Source organism: Echiichthys vipera, assembly GCF_963691815.1.
Source record: "Echiichthys vipera genome assembly, chromosome: 8".
Classification (NCBI taxonomy): Eukaryota; Metazoa; Chordata; class Actinopteri; order Perciformes; family Trachinidae; genus Echiichthys; species Echiichthys vipera.
The window spans coordinates 30,808,873-30,826,930 of NC_139833.1; the positions used below are offsets into that span (position 1 = coordinate 30,808,873).

Sequence of the window (18,058 nt, forward strand, 5' to 3'; positions counted from 1 at the left end):
GGGTGCTGATGGTGAGAAAGAATATCAAAACCTAATTTGAACACTTTCTCTTATAGAATTTATGGATGAGTGATTCTTTATTTATGCTGGTCTCACAAAAACTCTTGAATGTTACTTTTGCATTTGCACAGATCCCACCACAAAACTAAAAAACACAGCAAGACATGCACTATTGTTTCACATAGCATGTGCTCTTTCAGTTTAAATAAACTGTACTGTAGCTGAGGCCTGCTCAAAACAAAGAACGTCGAATACCTATGAAAAACAGCATGTGTGCGCACAGAGCTAATTTAACTCCACTTGGCTGAATTAAGGCTGAGATCTCAATGAAATTTCTACTAGGCGTGTATGTTCTACCAGGAGAGCAGAAGCAGAGGGCCCCATCCCTCTTCAACACACACTTACGGGCACTAGCACACACACACACATTTGCATACACTCCTTCCTCTGGTGAACGTGTAAGCAGACATGTATTGCATGTGATTGTTGGGGAAGTGGAGTGAAAAACAGGTCTGGGGTTGTGGGTTCAGGTTGCGGGTTTCAGAGTGACGAGATCCAGAAGCCAGCGGCGCTTGGTATTTCCCTGCTGCTTCTTGCCCCATTGGCCTGGGACAGGGGATGGGGATGGGGGGTGGATGAAGCTCAAGAGAGGAAGGTGGGAGGCCATTTAAAGCCAAGGGCCATGGTACACCCTGGCCCACAGGATTCCCTCGGCAAGAGTCTTTAACACAGCCAACTGCTCCCACACTCCTATCATCGGGCCCTGAGCCTCAACCAGATCCCACTGTGGTTTGTTTTACAACCTTGAACCACAGTTAGCCTTCAAAACCTTAGCTTGGTAATCAGGCTCTCCCAAGATTCCACTTTCGCTCTTTTTCAACAGGCCCTTTTACATATTTACCCATTGGCTCTGTCTAATATAATTCTGTATTTATGTATTTCACTTTATTTTTCTTTCAATTCATTCTCTCCTATCGTGTAAGTTTTATATTTTAAGTTTGGATCCTATTTCAGAGTTGTGTGCAGCAGCAATGTAAATCCTTCACTGGTTATACCTAATGCCTCCATGGCATGAAGCAGCAGTGTGTGTCTGCATGAGCCCACTTGCTGTTCATCAGTCTCTACATTTGAATTAGCTAATGTGTGTGTCCACTGGTTTGTTATGCACCCAGAAGGTTTCTCCTGGAATCCTGTTACCACTTCAGCACATGTTGCCAAATCTGCTACATGTTAAGCACTCAGTCCTCCCACACGTCTACTTAATAACACAAATCATGATTGCTGCTCTGCCCAGCACATTCATAGACCCAAAGAATGCTAAACAGAGGAACAGAACATGAAATTAATTACACATTTGTGAATGTGTCTGCATATCTTCTGTTCAAAGGAATTTGGAACATCATTATTTTTTCTCAGTGATGAAGTACCAGTGAATCGCTCTTTCCAAGTCCTGCATTCTAGATACATAACACTGCCATGCCTTCACTATTTTGTCTGCTGTTTCCCACTGGAGGGTTTGAATTGGATGGAGGTTTTGACTTTGAGCCATAATAATGTTGGATGGGAGCCCTCATATTTCAGCTCTGATGCGAAATCGGCCGAGTGGCTTTTCAGACTCAAATTGGGTTTAAATTGTGTCAGAAGAGGGAGAAATGTTTTTTAAAATAATAGCCATGAATGCCATGAAACAGAGCGTTCTTACTGCAGAGCTTTTGATCCATTTTTATAAATAGCAGAATTTTGTCGTAAAAAATAATGTTTCTGTGGTCTTTCCTGCAATTAAAATAAGGTTGGCTCAGGAACAAGGGCGAAACTAAGTACTTGTGTTTGAGAAATTTTTTTCTCTCTCTCTCTATCTCTCTCTCTCTTTCCCCCTCTCCATGCCTTCCTCATCTGCGAAAGCATGTCATTTATGACTTGTTATTTTCACTTTGCTCCATATTTTCCACATGGTAGTGGCAGGCAGATGTCTGATAATGGCATGTGAGACCCAGCAGAAGGGTGTGTTCCACCTGCCCCGCTCTGTATGTTTTTAGTTCGTCCATGTATATGGTGGGCAGAGTGAGTGCCGTGCTCTCCCAAGGCATTCTCTGATTCCTCTTGGCCAAGCAGTGTGGTCTTCACATGACCAATCAAATATGTCAAACCACCAGTGTTTTCCCCCCACATGTACTACAAGAAAATCTGGCTTCAATTATTATTGCACCCCTAGGGGAACTTCCAAAATTCCTCCCCTCCTCATTTGTCAGAAATGAAGCTCTCTCGTTTCCTGCGATTGGCTGAAATACGTCTTTTGATATTAAATCACACTGGTTTCCTCTGGCTGCATGACCAAGACAAATGTTTATCATATTTATTTATGTCATTGGAGATGACCCTGCAGCTCAGCAACGCAGAGACTTGGCTGCAGACTCCCATGTAATGTTGATTATGAGTAAGAGAGTCTCCTAAATAAGCTGAAGTTAAGAGATAATTTGGAAAGCATATGAGGTAACTGTGGTTTGTTTAATGTGAAAAATACAGTTTGGGGTTGGGGAGGGTGATGGAGGTACTGTTACAAAAGCCCTAATGAATCTAGACTGACACATCCCACCCAAATCTTAGAGGGCTCTTGGTTTGATTTATATTGTACTCTGTTGATAAATGTGGTTCCAAATGTTGATTAAGGATCTGTTTCACTTGTTTGTATGTCAACAAATCCGGCGAAATCCAGTTATACACCTCTGATCTCCCATTGCCATTGTTTTTGTACTTGGTGCTTATTGTCATAACATCACGCTCTGGTAGAAACCTTTCCAGTGTGGCTGAGGTAGGGAAACGCTATATGAAAATTGCCATTGACGTTGCCGAAACAAATAAAATTACTCATGCTGCCGCTACATCTGTAGCCATTTTAAGCCCTTATTTATACCGTTTAAGCTCTCATTTGAATTCACCAGCACAAATAAACATATCATAATGAACCGAAAGCCCTGATGTCATATGCAGATGTTGAATTTTGATTATTCTTTTTGCCTCGTGAATTCGTCAGGATCTTGTCTTTCAAAGGCAAAGTAGATGACATCATTTTTTCTTGGCCCTGATGGGGCGGTGTTTGCTCACTTGACTGTACATGTAGCAGCTCAACTACAGAGACAGCGCTGCCCACTCCTAACATATCTCTACATCTCTTCTACCATATCACAGTTTGTGTAAACACTACAAGTCGTGTGTTTCTAGAGACAGAAATAGAAAGAGCGAGGCAGTAAGAGTCTCCAGACTACTGGGACATCCAGCCAGGGGTTTAAGCAATGTTTACTGCCAATGATAAGCTGGCATGAATCTGAACTTTATAAAAGGCAAATGATTTCACCTGAGGCCTGCAGGGTTATTTATCTGAGGCCTGGCTGTAGAAGGGGCTTTGGTATAGTGATAAATCATCCTGTAAGCTACTAAACCAGAGGCAGAGGGAAGAAAGAAGTCAGCAGTGGTTAGAGCCTGCTGGCAGGACCTCTTTACTGGTTCAGTATAACAGACTACCTGCTCTACTCCTCATGTACGTAATTGACTGTATAAAGTACAGCCTGACCCAATGTTACCCCGGAACAATAAATAAAACCTATTCATGTTTTATACATTTTGGTTAGTTAGACCTAGACACCTGCTAGTTGAGTGTGACTCATGCATCACCCTTTGCAATATGTTGACGGCCTAATGCCCTTTCTCAAAGATCTAAGTCTTAGCCCAGACTGGGCTTCCTAGAATTATAAGCACACCGTATGATTTGTAAAGTAACGTTTTCCTTTCCTCTTCCCTCCAGGCGTGCATTGCACCTTGGCATCCTGCGTGACCCGGGTTCAGAGGTGGAGGACCGGCAGTATCAAGTTGACCTTCAGTCCATCAACATTGGAACGGCTCAGTGGGAGCACCTCAAGCCAGAGAAGGAGGGAACCAAGGGAGGTGTGTCCGTGGAGAGTGAGAGGAGCTCCCAGAACCCGGCCCTGGAGTGGAACATGGCCAGCAGGTCAGGAGACATTTTACTATTTGCATAATAAGACTGAGAAGAAGATGATGCTGGATGATTGATTCATTCAAGTTGGTACCAAGGTTAATACAATAAATAATTGTAGGTGAAATTTGATCCACTGTTGTATAGTAAACATTCAAATAACAGAGTGGAAGAATTAAACAGATATTGACACTACACAAACCAACTGTATGCTAACAATACACTTAATAATCCAAACAGGGACATACATCTGTACATCAGTATTTGACATATCAAACTAGGAGTAAAGTGTTTGTCATAATTGAAATATCATTCATCAGGTGGCCAGAAGGAGAACCCCATTGAGATTGTTAGACTATTTGGATGAATCCTTTACAATGACTTATTTACTGCACTTACTTACTTACATACTTACTTACTTAATGCCCTTTATGCCTACTGACATGTAGGGCAGCAACAAAGGATTTCTACTCCCGTCTTTTGTGGGCTAGTGTCTTCATGGATCCTCTGGTTGGGGTGGAGGGTGCTCAGCTCTTTCCCCACCATCCTGTGCCAGGTTTTCTTGGGTCAGCCCTTTTTTACGTTTGCCATCTGGTGTCCAGTGAAGGGCAGTTTGTGTGATGTTTTCTTGCTCTCTACATATTACATGTCAAATCTATGTCGATCACCTTCTCATAACGATGGTAACCATGTTTTCACCAAAGCCACGTCGTGGTGAAGTCCAGATCTTCCAATTGAGAGAACAGAGTCCATCTGACCACAGCAAATATAATTCACATAGCTGCTACATTTCAATTGTTACATCCTCTAGTCAGGTGCTGTATGTGATCTGCCATTAATGTCTCAAAATGCATCTCATCAGTCTTGATGTGGGAGCAGCATGAAGTTATTGAGTTAGCGCCCTATCATGGAACCTCTCCATGCACAGTCATAATTACAAACCCTGTCCTTTTTTTATAGACTCGGGAGCTAAAACAAGCACAAGTGTAACAGCCTGTTTGGCTCCACGTCCTTTTTTTCCAATCAGATTTAAGAGGGAACAGGCCCAAAAATCACAGAATCAGGACACCAGATTTGTTCCCTGTCAACTAAAAATAAGCCTTGTGGAAGAATGCAGTGCAGAACCAACACAGGCGTGACAGAGAGAGAGTGCCCTCAGGTCCTCAGAGCTTAGAGGGATGCTGGCTAACATACACAAACTCAAGAACACTCTAACGCACACAAACAATCATACATACTCATCCTGAATACTGATATTTTCTTTACTGTGTCTTCTTTACTGTACTGTGTACACACACACACACACACACACACACACACACACACACACACACACACACACACACACACATACAGCGGTGAAGTGAAAGTGACAGCGAGCTGCTATGCAATGCCTATTAAAAACTGCGGCGTCCGCTCCAAGCTCAGTGAGTCGCAGTCTGCAGCGAAGTGACTCTTGTGACATGTTGACCTATGATTACAAAGAATTTCTTCCTGCTTGAAACACATGAACACACCTCCCAGCTATAGAGGAATGTAATTATTGCAGTGAGCGGCACTTTGCAGCTGCTCGGTGTGTTTTCCGCATTTAACCTACCTCAAGATCTTTTACTGTAACAACCATTTTGTTGCACGTCATTGTCCTCTCTCTCCTCCCTCATTTCCTGTCACCTCCTCACTGTACACTATCCAATTATAACAAAACTGCCCTAAAAATATGTTACTTTGTCCAAGTTGAACCAAAACATCTTTTTTTAGGCAGAGTTAGGCACATGTCAAGTGAAAGTTGAGGTAGCAACTACCCTTTTAAATCTTTATAAACTTGTATAAGACATGGGGCAAGCATTACTATAAAAGAATGGCAAATGTCAAATAAAAAGATTTCCAGCTTTCCTCTGTTTTATATCATGTTAAAGCAAATACCTTTTGGGTTTTAACCAGTAAACACGATATTTAAATAAATCGCCTTGGAGAAAAAACTGATACTTTTGATAGACTACTGGACAAAATGGTCGACTTATTGATCGATAATGAAAATAATTGTTAGTTGCAGCCCTACATATAAGATGGAATTTCTAACCACTAGACCACCCAGATTCTTTTTGACTCCCCCTCTGTCCCCAGTAGTTTTGACCATGTATCCCAAATCTTCTAGCTTCTATCTTTGCCAACCATGCAGAGTCTGTTGTAAAACAGCGCTTATAAGTAATGGATTGGACCTACTTTTGCATCTTACCCTCTTGTTATTGAATTTGACCAGCTCATATGAGCAAAGGGCTACTGAGGTTCAATATACTCGCAATTTTCCCTTTTTACATTCAATTTGTCTCTGACAGGGCAATGAGGTGAGTTGTTGGGCTCCAGAAGATGCTGAATGCCTTTAGAGTAGACTCAACTTTCTTCAGACATACTATAGCTACATGTCTGGATTTCTATTCCGAACATGATTATAGGATGACCTAACATGTAGCTTACCAGTTACTTTTCTAATCAAAGGATTTACACACACAGGATTGTACTGTCATCACTGTGTCATAAGGTCACTTTATTTTGAAACTGACTTCTTTTCATAGTGATTAAGCATTAAGCAGAAGGTTTTAGCTTGAGCTCCTCTCATTTTCACATCCTTAATATTGAGAAAGTATGTTTCTTTGTGATCACGCTGAGAAGGTCAAAGTTACCGTTGTTGAGGTTTTTAAATTTCACCCTAACTTTTAGCTTCCAAACAAATCATTCAAGGTGGCTGTGGTTGCCTCCTCCTTCCCCTTCCTCCTCACTGTGGAAGGAGGTTCTGTTGGAAATTGGGCTTTGCTGCACTGTATACCCGAGCCTCCACCACAACCAAGTCATAACTGAATGTCATTTAGAATGTTCCAACACACTGAGGAAAGGGGAGACAAGTTCACAGCTTTACTTGTCTGCTGCAATCACCCGCAGAACTACACCACCTCGGTTGTAACAAGTTTTGACACACACCACTTCCAAAGTTCACACCTTTCCCTCATTCCCAACATCAATACCCCCCCCCCCCCCACACACACACACACACACACACACACACACACACACCACCCTCTTTCTCGCTCTCAAGCTTTGTACTCATGGCATGTTCACTCTGCAGTTCTTTTAGGTTCAATTCCAGTAGTTGCGGATCTGCAGTGGCCTCAGTTGGCTTCCTGAGGTTTTGAAAGGAAATTCCATTACTATGGATCCACTGACAGGATCTGTCCTCATCACAGTGTGTAGTTGCCTTCAAGGAAAGACCTGTGTCATGGAGCTGTGAACTTTCCCGTTCTCCCCTCCTGTCAGCCACCCACTGCAGGCCTCTCTCTCTTTTTGTTCATGCCACAGATATCTCCACTTACTGTTCACACTGTGTAGCTTTGTATGAAAACAAAGTCATTCTTTCCATCTTTTATGGTTTTTACCACACCCATTCAAAGGTACACACACACACAGACACACACACACACACACAGACACACACACACACACACACACACACACACACACACACACACACACACACACACACACACACACACAGTTCTCCTGCCCACTCAGAGGACCCCATATTACTGGTAAACCGAGCCTCACGCCTGTGAGCCTTGCTGGTGAATGATAGCACCTGTGCCCTGCAATGAGACACTCATTGTTTCGATCCCTGTCTGAGGGGAGATTAGCCAACACCAATTGGCCGCACAGATCATTGCACTTCTGAATTAGGCCTCCCTCAAACTCTCTACACAAAGAAATATGTCAGAAGATAATCCCTTAAGGGCACTGGTAATGCACATTTGTATAGCAGAAGTGAATATGATATTGGTTCTAGTTAAGTACTGTACTCTAGGCCACCAAGAAACAGGGCCTTGTGTAATCCTGGCCAACTATAAATATTGGAAGCCGTACCACTTGATTGTTTTAATAGCAGCAGATGTGGCAATTAACACCACTTTATAAAGCCCCCTTGTATATTTGTTTTACTACTAACAAATGTTCCCACAAATATGACTTGATTGTGGGAATGAGCATTAGTGAAATGGAGAGAGTTGATGTGAGAAGGTCTCTATTTGATCTTGTGTATACAATTAAGGGGTGTTCCCAATTGAGACTTGTCAAATAACGTCTCACTCTGTCTCTGTAACCAAATTCAAGCTTCCAGCTAAAACGTGTTACACCAGAAATTTAAAAGAGCTTGCTTATGGGAATATTCACAGGTCTGGCCTGTGAATATTTCATTGTGAGTGCAGCTTTTCCTACTGGTTTGAATTTAAAAAGCCAGAGCAAGTTTGAAATATGTGTCTGCCTGTCAGTTAAGAGCAAAACAAACACTCCGTTTTGAACATTTTGTGGTCTTGACTGCAGACTTGTCATTCCTAGGCAGATGGGGCAGTGCTACAGATATTTTTCAACTGATAACCATAACAAGTAATAAGTAAATAAATAAAAAGTACTCCCTTATGGTTGCTGTTTGTGTTGTAGTGTAATGCTAGGATCAATTCAACACTAGGACTATACACTTTCATCAAAAATATAATTCAGTAAATCATACTTTTGAAATGAACAAGTTTTTGCAAGGTACATCATATATATATATATATATATATATATATATATATATATACCAAAGGGATAATTCTGGGGATAATTCAATATGATCATTTATTGTCTTTCAATGGAATTGTATTGTGATGAAATAATATATTGTGATTTATAAATATGTCTAAATTGATAACATGCTAATTCATGCTAACTCAAGTCAAAAACTCATTTTTTTTAACATCACACCATTAGTGTGCATGCCTGTAAACATAGCTAGTATATAGCTGGAAAAAAACATTCATTCTCTATTGTATCACTTGAAATGTTATATAATTTTGCAGTCCACGACTCACTACTTTATAAAACGAGAATTTTTTTTTCAGATAGACTAGTTATTTATTGAATTAGCAGAAAACATGCTACATTCTGATATATATCGTTGTCTAGATAGAAGGTTTTGGCCCGAGTAAATGGCTTAAAGGCATATGTGGCCAACTGAATACAATAACAATCTCCAAATTTCCAAATTCATTTTCAGAAACATATACAATGAGATAAGATAAGATTAGATATTCCTTTATTAGTCCCACAGAGGGGAAATCTCTTATTCACAGCAGCAGAGTGGATAGCAAACATCAATAAGAAACAATAAATTAGAAATTAGAAAAAATATGGACAATAACATTATAACACAGGGAAATATAAAAATATAAGAATAACAGGAACACTATATAAAGAATTTTTAAGTATTTTCAATTTACACTAAGAAAAAATAAAAGTATTGCACATGCACGTAGGTTATGGAATGTGAAGAGGTTTGTGATCCTGTATCTGTCTCTGTTCAGCATCAGGAGGCACCAAGAGCGGAGGGCCATCCTGACACCAATCCTGACTGACTTTTCTGTTCGGGTGACTGCTGCCCCAGCCATCATCTTCAGCAAGAATGTATCTCCTGACTGTGGACAGGCAGAGGTCAGTATCCACTCAACACAGCTTTTTATCAATTCAGCATTATGGATTGATTATGGTTGTGTCATCGTTCGGACTGCTTTTAATGTAATTTAATGAAGTAACACTAAAGTCAAACTTATTTCCTTTCCAACCAAATATTATTTTTACCATTTACTTTAGCCTTGTCTTTACAAGAGTATCCAAAAGGACACTAACACCGGTGAATTAGCTGTGTGCTATCCTTGGCCCTACTTGGACACCCTGTTCTCCTCACTGTAAACACTGGGAGCTGCTGGTCGTTCAAATTAACATCAATGCTATCAACACCTTTAGGACCGTACTTCAGTCCTTCACAATAAAATTACATAATCTAGAGTTTGGCCGGAGAATCGGAGCAGCGGAGGCGGTGTTGCAGTCGCTCTACCGCCCCGTTGTGACGAAAAGAGAGCTGAGCCGGAAGGCAAAGCTCTCGATCTACCGGTCAATCTTGGTTCCTACCCTCATCTATGGTCATGAAATCTGGGTCATGACCAAAAGAACGTGGTCGCGGGTACAAGCGGCCGAAATGGGTTTTCTCAGGAGGGTGGCTGGAGTCTCCCTTAGAGATAGGGTGATAAGTTCAGCCATCCGTGAGGAACTCGGAGTAGAGCCGCTGCTCCTTTGCGTCGAAAGGAGCCAGTTGAGGTGGGTCGGGCATCTAGTGAGGATGGCCCCTGGGCGCCTCCCTAGGAATTTGTTCCAGGCACGTCCAGCTGGGAGGAGGCCTCGGGGAAGACCCAGGACTAGGTGGAGAGATTATATCTCCACACTGGCCTGGGAACGCCTCAGGATCCCCCAGTTAGAGCTGGTTAATGTGGCCCGGGAAAGGGAACTTTGGGGTCCCCTGCTAAAGCTGTTGCCCCTGCGACCCGACCCCGGATAAGCAGTTGAAGATGAGATGAGATGAGATAGAACTACAAAATATGCAGTAAAATCTCCTATATCCATTTTAAGTGAGCTGCTTGTGTGTCACCCACGCATTCTTACTGTTTCTCTCAGCAAAAAGTAACTTTCTGATAATAATTAGACATAAATATTTCACATGTAGATTCTTAGAAGCGTATAATTTAATTCTACTTGCACTTGAGTGGCAATCGATCAGTAAAAGCACAGTGAAAAAGATTAGAGAATGCATCAGACCAGATATGTCTAGTGTGGCCAAAAACTGTGAACTGTGTCTGAGTGGTGACACAGAGACACTACATGTGGGAATTTGTAAATGTATCTGTATCTGTCGGTATTCTGACATCACAGTTTAATATCTGATCATAAATGACAACAGGTCCTGAAGATGTAGGGATTTGCTTAAACAAGGACTCCCTAAGAAACTCACAGTGAGTCAGAGGTTGCATATTTTTTTTCACCACTTCCACTGGCATTTAATGGCCTTTGACCATGACCTGTTCTAGCCATGATTGTAACCATTTCTCTCACAGTCCATTGTCCATATGAAAATAGACATTGATTATGTGAGATGTCAGAAGTATTTACGTTTTGCCTCTTAACATACAGTAACTTACTCATTAGTTATCCCTCCACCAGTCCGCCAAGTAATGGAGGCTTTTGACCCGCAGAGTTCAAACCTTTCTGCTTATACAGCTGATGTTTTCTGGCACAGTTCTCTGAGACTTCCTGCCTCTTTGATGCCTCGTCCGTCCATGCTAACGTGCCCCTTGACAATGCGTAACAGCTAATCCATAGTTTGCATTGACGCACACACTCACACACACGCGCGCACACACACACACACACACACACACACACACACACACACACACACACACACACACACACACAAAAACACACACAGATGAGATGTGGAGACTCAGAGCCAGTAACAACACAACTTTGAACTAAATTGTTTAGATAAATTACAACAATTTCTATAATAAAATATATATATATATATATATATATATATATATATATATATATATATATATATATATATATATATTTATTTTCAACTGACTTCTGACTGCTTTTAAAAGATTTATGTATGCTTACCACACTAATGTAACAGCTATCTTTATTGAGTTATTGATTTATTCATTATAATCTATAATATACTGTATGTTCTGTATCTACAATCTACAGTCTGAATTTTCATTCACCCCTGAAACACATTCTGTAACTATTATTATAACCTTATGATATTATGACCGTGAACTTAAAATGACTACTGCTGCTGTTACTAATAATACAAATAATAATCATAATGGCTATACACGTAATATGTTGTGTATGTACATTATAAATGAGGAAAACAACTTAATTGCGATATTAATGATATATTGAATAAAACTATCATACTATACATTACTATAGATTATGCTTACATACAGTAGTAGTTGCCAAAAACATTGTGTTTGGTTACTGTAGTTCTGGCCCGTGTGTGTGTGTGTGTGTGTGTGTGTGTGTGTGTGTGTGTGTGTGTGAGTGTGTGTGTGTGTGTGTGTGTGTGTGTGTGTGTGTGTGTGTGTGTGTGTGTGTGTGTGTGTGTGTGTGTGTGTGTGTGTGTGTGTGTGTGTGTGTGTGTGTGTGTGTGTGTGTGTGTGTGTGTGTGTGTGTGTGTGTGTGGGTGTGTGGGTGGGTGGTTCAACCCACAGTGTTAGTCAGTGATATCCTGTTAGATTTAGCCTCCAGGCTGAGATTTGAACTGCTGGCTGTGGGTGGGACCCTGGAGAGGACGGAGGAAAGAGGGAAAGGAGGGAACAAGTGAACCAAAGGGAGCAAGATAGAGGGGAGATAAAACAAGAATTATATACCAAGAGTATAAAAGTAAGAGAGAGTGAGAGGGGGTCAGTACATGAGGTCACAATCAATCCTGATGTGTTATTGAATGTCTGTCCTGCTCTCTCCTCCCACCTCGTTCTTTTTACCATGTACTATCTCCTTCATCTCTCTAGGAGGTGGTGGTGTGTGGCCACTCTCTGGAGGTAAATGTGACCAGCAGTCTGGATTTCTACCTCAGCGTAGTCCAAGTGCAGCTCCTTCAGCAGCTTCTCAGAGAAAACATGGTGGATATGGATGCTCCTGAGAAAAGTGCTGAGGTATGTACTGTAATCAACATGTATATGTGAATTGTACCGCATGAAGCCTGGCTCTACAGGAGCTTTATCCCCATGCTCACATATTATATCTCGGCCCTCAGATCACCTCTCTCTTGTTGATAATAGACATCTTGTCAATCTTCATAAAGTACAAAATTTGACATGCATCCATTAACAAATCACTGCATGGGGCTATGCCAGTTGAGCTGAAAAACACATTGTTGATTGTTTTCCTGATACAGTGCCCCTTACTATGTTGGGTGATTCTAACACATTTAAATATTTACTCACTCAGAGCAAGGCGGCTCTCTAATGTGACCTTAGTTTACTGTGCTGTACTCAGCTGCAGCTTTCAGGGCCCTTTCTTTTGTTTACAGGACAGGGAGCTCCCAGGCGCCATTTGCCCCGTCTGACCGCTTCATAAAACTTTCTAATGGAACACAATATAAAAATATTTACCAGCTGTGGTGAGGATGGGAGTCATAGAGGAGGGAAGGGGACAGGGGAGAGAAGAGGAGGGGGAGTGGGATGAAATGAAGTGAGTTGACAGAGTGAATTTACTGTTATCTCCTGTTAGGATTCTTTACGGGAGGATGTGTGTGCTGATGCGCAGTGACTGCGTCAGATGACTCACACCCCTGAAAGGCTTCTGTGAAGTAACGTGGTTGGATTTCTAGGAAGAATTAAACACAAATCATTAAAAAGATATCGGAACAGCGATCACTAGTTGTTTCTGTTACCCGGCAGATGTGCTCGACAGTCCAGTAGTAACTCATACAGTCAATACTAGCAGGGGTTGAAGTGGCCCGGAACACCTTCATTAATAAGCAGGGCCTTAATTAATCATGTCTGTGGTTAGTTCACATGTCAGTAATAGAAGTAGGACAGTCGAGTGTCTGTTATCTGAACTTCTAAAGTCAGTCGAACAGGTGAAGCCAAAAGCCTCCTAGTTACAAACAGACTCGCTGGTGAAAGGTGTTTTGTGTTTTTAGTTTGAAGTTGGTTTAATACAATTTGGTGATGCTGTTTTTCCCTCATTGTTCTCCAGGAAGTTTGCTGGAAGTGATTCACACACACACACACAAGTACAACGGCATCGTTCAATCAAACAGCATTTTTGAAAAAGCCTTTTAAATGCTACATTACTGTCAGAAACCGGTCAAATTGTCATTTTGACTTACATTCACAGAATCTTCAAATCAAATGTTAAAATGGAAATCTTACAATCAAGTCAATCCGTCTGTCAGATGTGTATCAAAACAAATTAGAGAATAGATAGTGTGAGATTTGCTGACTTCTTTTATTCATTAATTGATCGTTATTTATACAGTTAGTCCTGAGGAGGGGCCTGCTGTGCATCTGGTTTTGATTTGGCTGATCTCGGAGCCCTCACCCCTGTCTTGTAATGATTCATGGCTTGATTCTATTGAGGGGCAGCTTACGGCTGCAGAGGGTTCATCCAGGTTCAAGGCAGGACGTGAAAGTTCAGCAAGCAGGTATTCTGGGAGGTCCATTGGCAACTGTTTGCTCCATTTTACCTTTATTTCTCAAGGCCATGTAAAGTGAGCATCTTTTCCAGCAACAACTACCTTCACATACACACAGCTCCAAACACATAAAACCTTCATTTATTATTTCAATGTTTTGTGTATTAGTGCTGAGAAACTCCACCTGGAGGAGCTGGGGATTAATCGTATTGCTCAAAGGCACTGTGACAGTAGCTGCTAAGTGTTTTGTTCTTTTCCCCAGCCATGTCTCCCACTTTATCCAGAGATGAGAACTTTTTGTTCAGAAACTCACATCTAACCGCTGTGTTATTGCTGCCTTCAGCTGGATTAAGTGAAATTGAAATGACCCATAGGTCCAGAGTGATGTAATATAATGGTCATCCATTCACTATTGAGAAATGAATTATTTATGCTTGGGAAAGTTCCTCTGCTTTCATTTAATATTGGCTTTTTGGTCACAGTTGTTCTGCGTTTCACTTTTTACTTTTATTATACCATATTAATTTCAGGTGCATTATACCATGTTCTTTTCTCATTCCGTTTTATAGTAGTGCCATTCTGGAGTGTAACAGTATCATTAACACTGAGGTCAGTCAGTGTGTGTCTTCACCCCCGTCCAGCTGCAGAGCATGAAGGTTTCTGAATTAATGTGGTCTGGCTTTGACTTTTTGGACACTCTGTAAAACTGTTTGTACCTCCATCTATCTCAGTGTCGTAAGTCTTTTTGGCGACCGCATCTGTCCGGCTGTTTGCCCCAGAACCTGCAGAAAGGAGGTCAGTGTGAGTAAGACATGGTCCGGTTTGATATGTTCTGGTCTGCAGAAGCTCATTCTACAAGCTGCAGAGCCCTCTAGTGGTGTGTTTAACTACAGCATCATGACATTGCATGCTCAGACCCCAGCTCTTGACGACTGCTTCTCTCACAGTCTGCTCTGCCAGCAGCCTGTCTACCCCCTGCTAACACGAGACACACTATCATCAAATAATATCAGTAGTATGTGCACTGACATTGTTTGGAGTATGAGTTTGGAACAGGTAAAGGCTTTTGATGTAGTTAGAACAGATTGGATAGAATAAAACAGATGCCTGTCCACCCCCTGCTAACAGCTTACAAATAATAATCATAAAGTTCAGATGTATTTCCATCGCCAGTTTACACAAAATCAGTCTTTTTTTCGTTCTTTTTTTATTCAAACCCAACTTCCGTAAAGACATTTATAGTATTTGACAGTTTTGTTTGTACTTCCTTTATACAACCTGTTCAAAGGATTCAATTAAAACCAGGTTCTGGATCTCAAGCATCTGGTGCAGGGGAATTGTTTTTTGTTGTTGTGCTTCAATAAAGCATCTCCGCTCTCCCAGTCAGCACTGTCCCCAGCAAGAGTTTAAATTAAACACTGCTCCTTGCTCACTCTCTTATTTCCAAATCCTTTCTTCTTTTTTCTTCTTTTTTTCTTTCCTAGACATTTTGAGAACACGCTGTTTGCCTCAAACAGATTCTCCACAATCCCGGGCACTGATTTCAAACAGTTCCCATCGCCCCTCACAGCTGTGTTTTATTGTCTGGGTTAATGAATTTGTTTTGTAGGGGCTTTTGGGTTCCCTGGCAGTCGTGAGGCGAGCCAGGCGCGTGGGCAATATGTGTGAGCCTCACTCATTTCTAGTCACTGAGCTGTGCTTTGAGAGAATCTGTCCACACACGCACTTTTATTATGACCCTTTTCATGCGCACAGTCCCTGTCCAAGATTGTTATTTTCTCATAATCTGTACATTCTGTGCATTGTAGCCAGTCGTCCACAGTTTCCATCCCGCCGGTTTCCACTTAAATCATGATTGAGATGCAAAGAAAATGCAACATGATTTCTAAGCGATCTATGAGCAGATTTGTTGCTCTTTAAGTCAACGCATTATTAGGATGTTTATCGCAGCATTAGCCACGGTCCGTCACAGTTTGACTTCATCTCTGTATTTTTTGCTTGATGTTAATGATGATAAAGTGACTCTGAGTTCAAATCAGGCAGCTTTCAGCAGCAGGAGGTCCCACAGTCAGGGAGCTATGAATAGATGATAGAGCGGCTTCTGGGACTTATCTCACCGCTCTGTCATCGGCACTGTCACCCAGCAACACGCAAGTTTATACCCTCACACACACATGTGCACATGCACACACATGGTCCCCACATTCTCTGCATGGTAACTGCCTGCAGCCTTTTATTTGGGAGCCAGTACTTTCTTACCGCTGTATAGCTAAAAAGCTGACCTGTGTGTGTGTGTGTGTGTGTGTGTGTGTGTGTGTGTGTGTGTGTGTGTGTGTTTGTTTGCATTCTGTGTGTCAGCTTTTCTATGACGTAATTTAAGAAGTTAATGATTTGTATGAAAGCGTGCAAATCCTTCCTCTTCCCGGCAGCTTCTCGTTCGAGTCTCTCTTCTCTGTTAACCACCGGTCCTTCTTCCACACACACATATCATTCTCTATTTTCCACCTGAATGCCATCCATCTCTTGAAGCAGATTTAATTGTTACCATCACTGTCTGAATGTTAGCAATGACAAGCTCCCAAAGTATTTTAGTAATGTTCCAACAAACTGGTTAAGAGCCAGAATAAAAAAATATTTTATAAATTGCTTCCCTTGCCCCATGTCAGTTTGTCCCTCCCTCACACACCCAAGCAGAGGCAGCCCAGGTCAGCCATGTGCTTCTACCACAGTGCAAGAGGAAAATACCCTCTGGTGCAGGGGAAGTCCCGCTCTGCTTCATCCTCCACCTCATCCTGGGATGATTACACGCATGGGAAACAGGGCTTTAGACTTCCTCCAACACTCATGCACACACACACACACACACACACACACACACACACACACACACACACACACACACACTTACTCACACTGATGCCAGTGCACAATACACTAAGGCAGCACCCACGTTCAGGAGAAGGTATCAGGCCTCACAGGAACCTCTGAATTACCGTTTAGTAAACACACATGGGGAAAACCTCTCAATCACCCATTACCTGCCTTATCTCTATTCTTCCTCTCCCCCTCTTTCTTTTATTTCCTTCCTTTTTGTATCTATTAACACATCAGTGGTACCTTGAGGCTGCACGCATCTCTATCTACCTCCTACTTTACCTGCATCTTTTAACCATCTTTCATTCCCCTTTTTATCACTTTCCTCTTGTTTCCATGCTCTCCATCTTCTGTCATTCATCTTTTTTTCCCCCCGTGGGACTGGCACAGCTCCTTGTTGGAAAAGTGTTGGTCCTTCCAGAGCTGGCTAGTTAAGTAGTTAGCTCGCTGACAGTGGAGTGGGCTCCTCCTTTGGAAACAGATAGAAAATTGACAGTCTGTAGATAATTATATCACTGTGCTATTATATCTGTGTAGTCTCAAATGCCTGCGTTAAGGATGCACACGAGCTGCACACGAGCTGCACTCGCACGCAAAGCTGGACTAATGCAGCACTGTAGACATCGAGGTAGATCGCCAGCCAAGAAGAACTGCTGTGAGGAGTGAATTTTCAGTAGGCACAAGCAAGCTGGTCGGGAGCTGCCTTGGTTTGTCAGTGGCTTTAGACAGTAATTTTAGGTTATTAGTGGGGAGGCAGCAGTGTTTTCCTGATGCATGTGTTTGTTATGCACACCATCCACACAACCACTCTCAGCTACAGTTACATGTCTTTGTTTGTTTTTGTATTATTGTTTAATGGATTTTAAAGTTGTTGATTGAGAAGCCAATGAAGCATTCCAGTATTTTGTTTGTCTATTGAGGAAAAGGACAAACTTTGATATAGATCAACAGTCAGCAAAGACACCTCAAATGTCCCTAAATCAGTGGTTCCAAAACTTGAGGTCATGTCCCCTAGGAGTGGCCTGGAGTTATGAAAGGGGGGACTGTACAAGTCTCAGTATAAATGATGAGCAGTTATGCGCTGCTAACAAAGCATGGACCCATTTGTGAAAGGACTGCCAAAA

General features: G+C 41.8%; 1 protein-coding gene across 3 annotated transcripts in view; it reads left to right on the forward strand.

Annotated features, from left to right (window-relative positions):
• vps13b (vacuolar protein sorting 13 homolog B) overlaps positions 1 to 18,058 on the forward strand; it is a 387,717-nt gene that overhangs the window by 245,115 nt on the left and 124,544 nt on the right. For all 3 annotated transcript variants that reach the window (XM_083918688.1, XM_083918687.1, XM_083918689.1), the window contains exons 32-34: positions 3,800 to 4,003; positions 9,376 to 9,502; positions 12,430 to 12,573. In XM_083918688.1, coding sequence (XP_083774814.1) covers positions 3,800 to 4,003; positions 9,376 to 9,502; positions 12,430 to 12,573 — 475 coding nt within the window. The remainder of the gene's footprint in view (positions 1 to 3,799; positions 4,004 to 9,375; positions 9,503 to 12,429; positions 12,574 to 18,058) is intronic.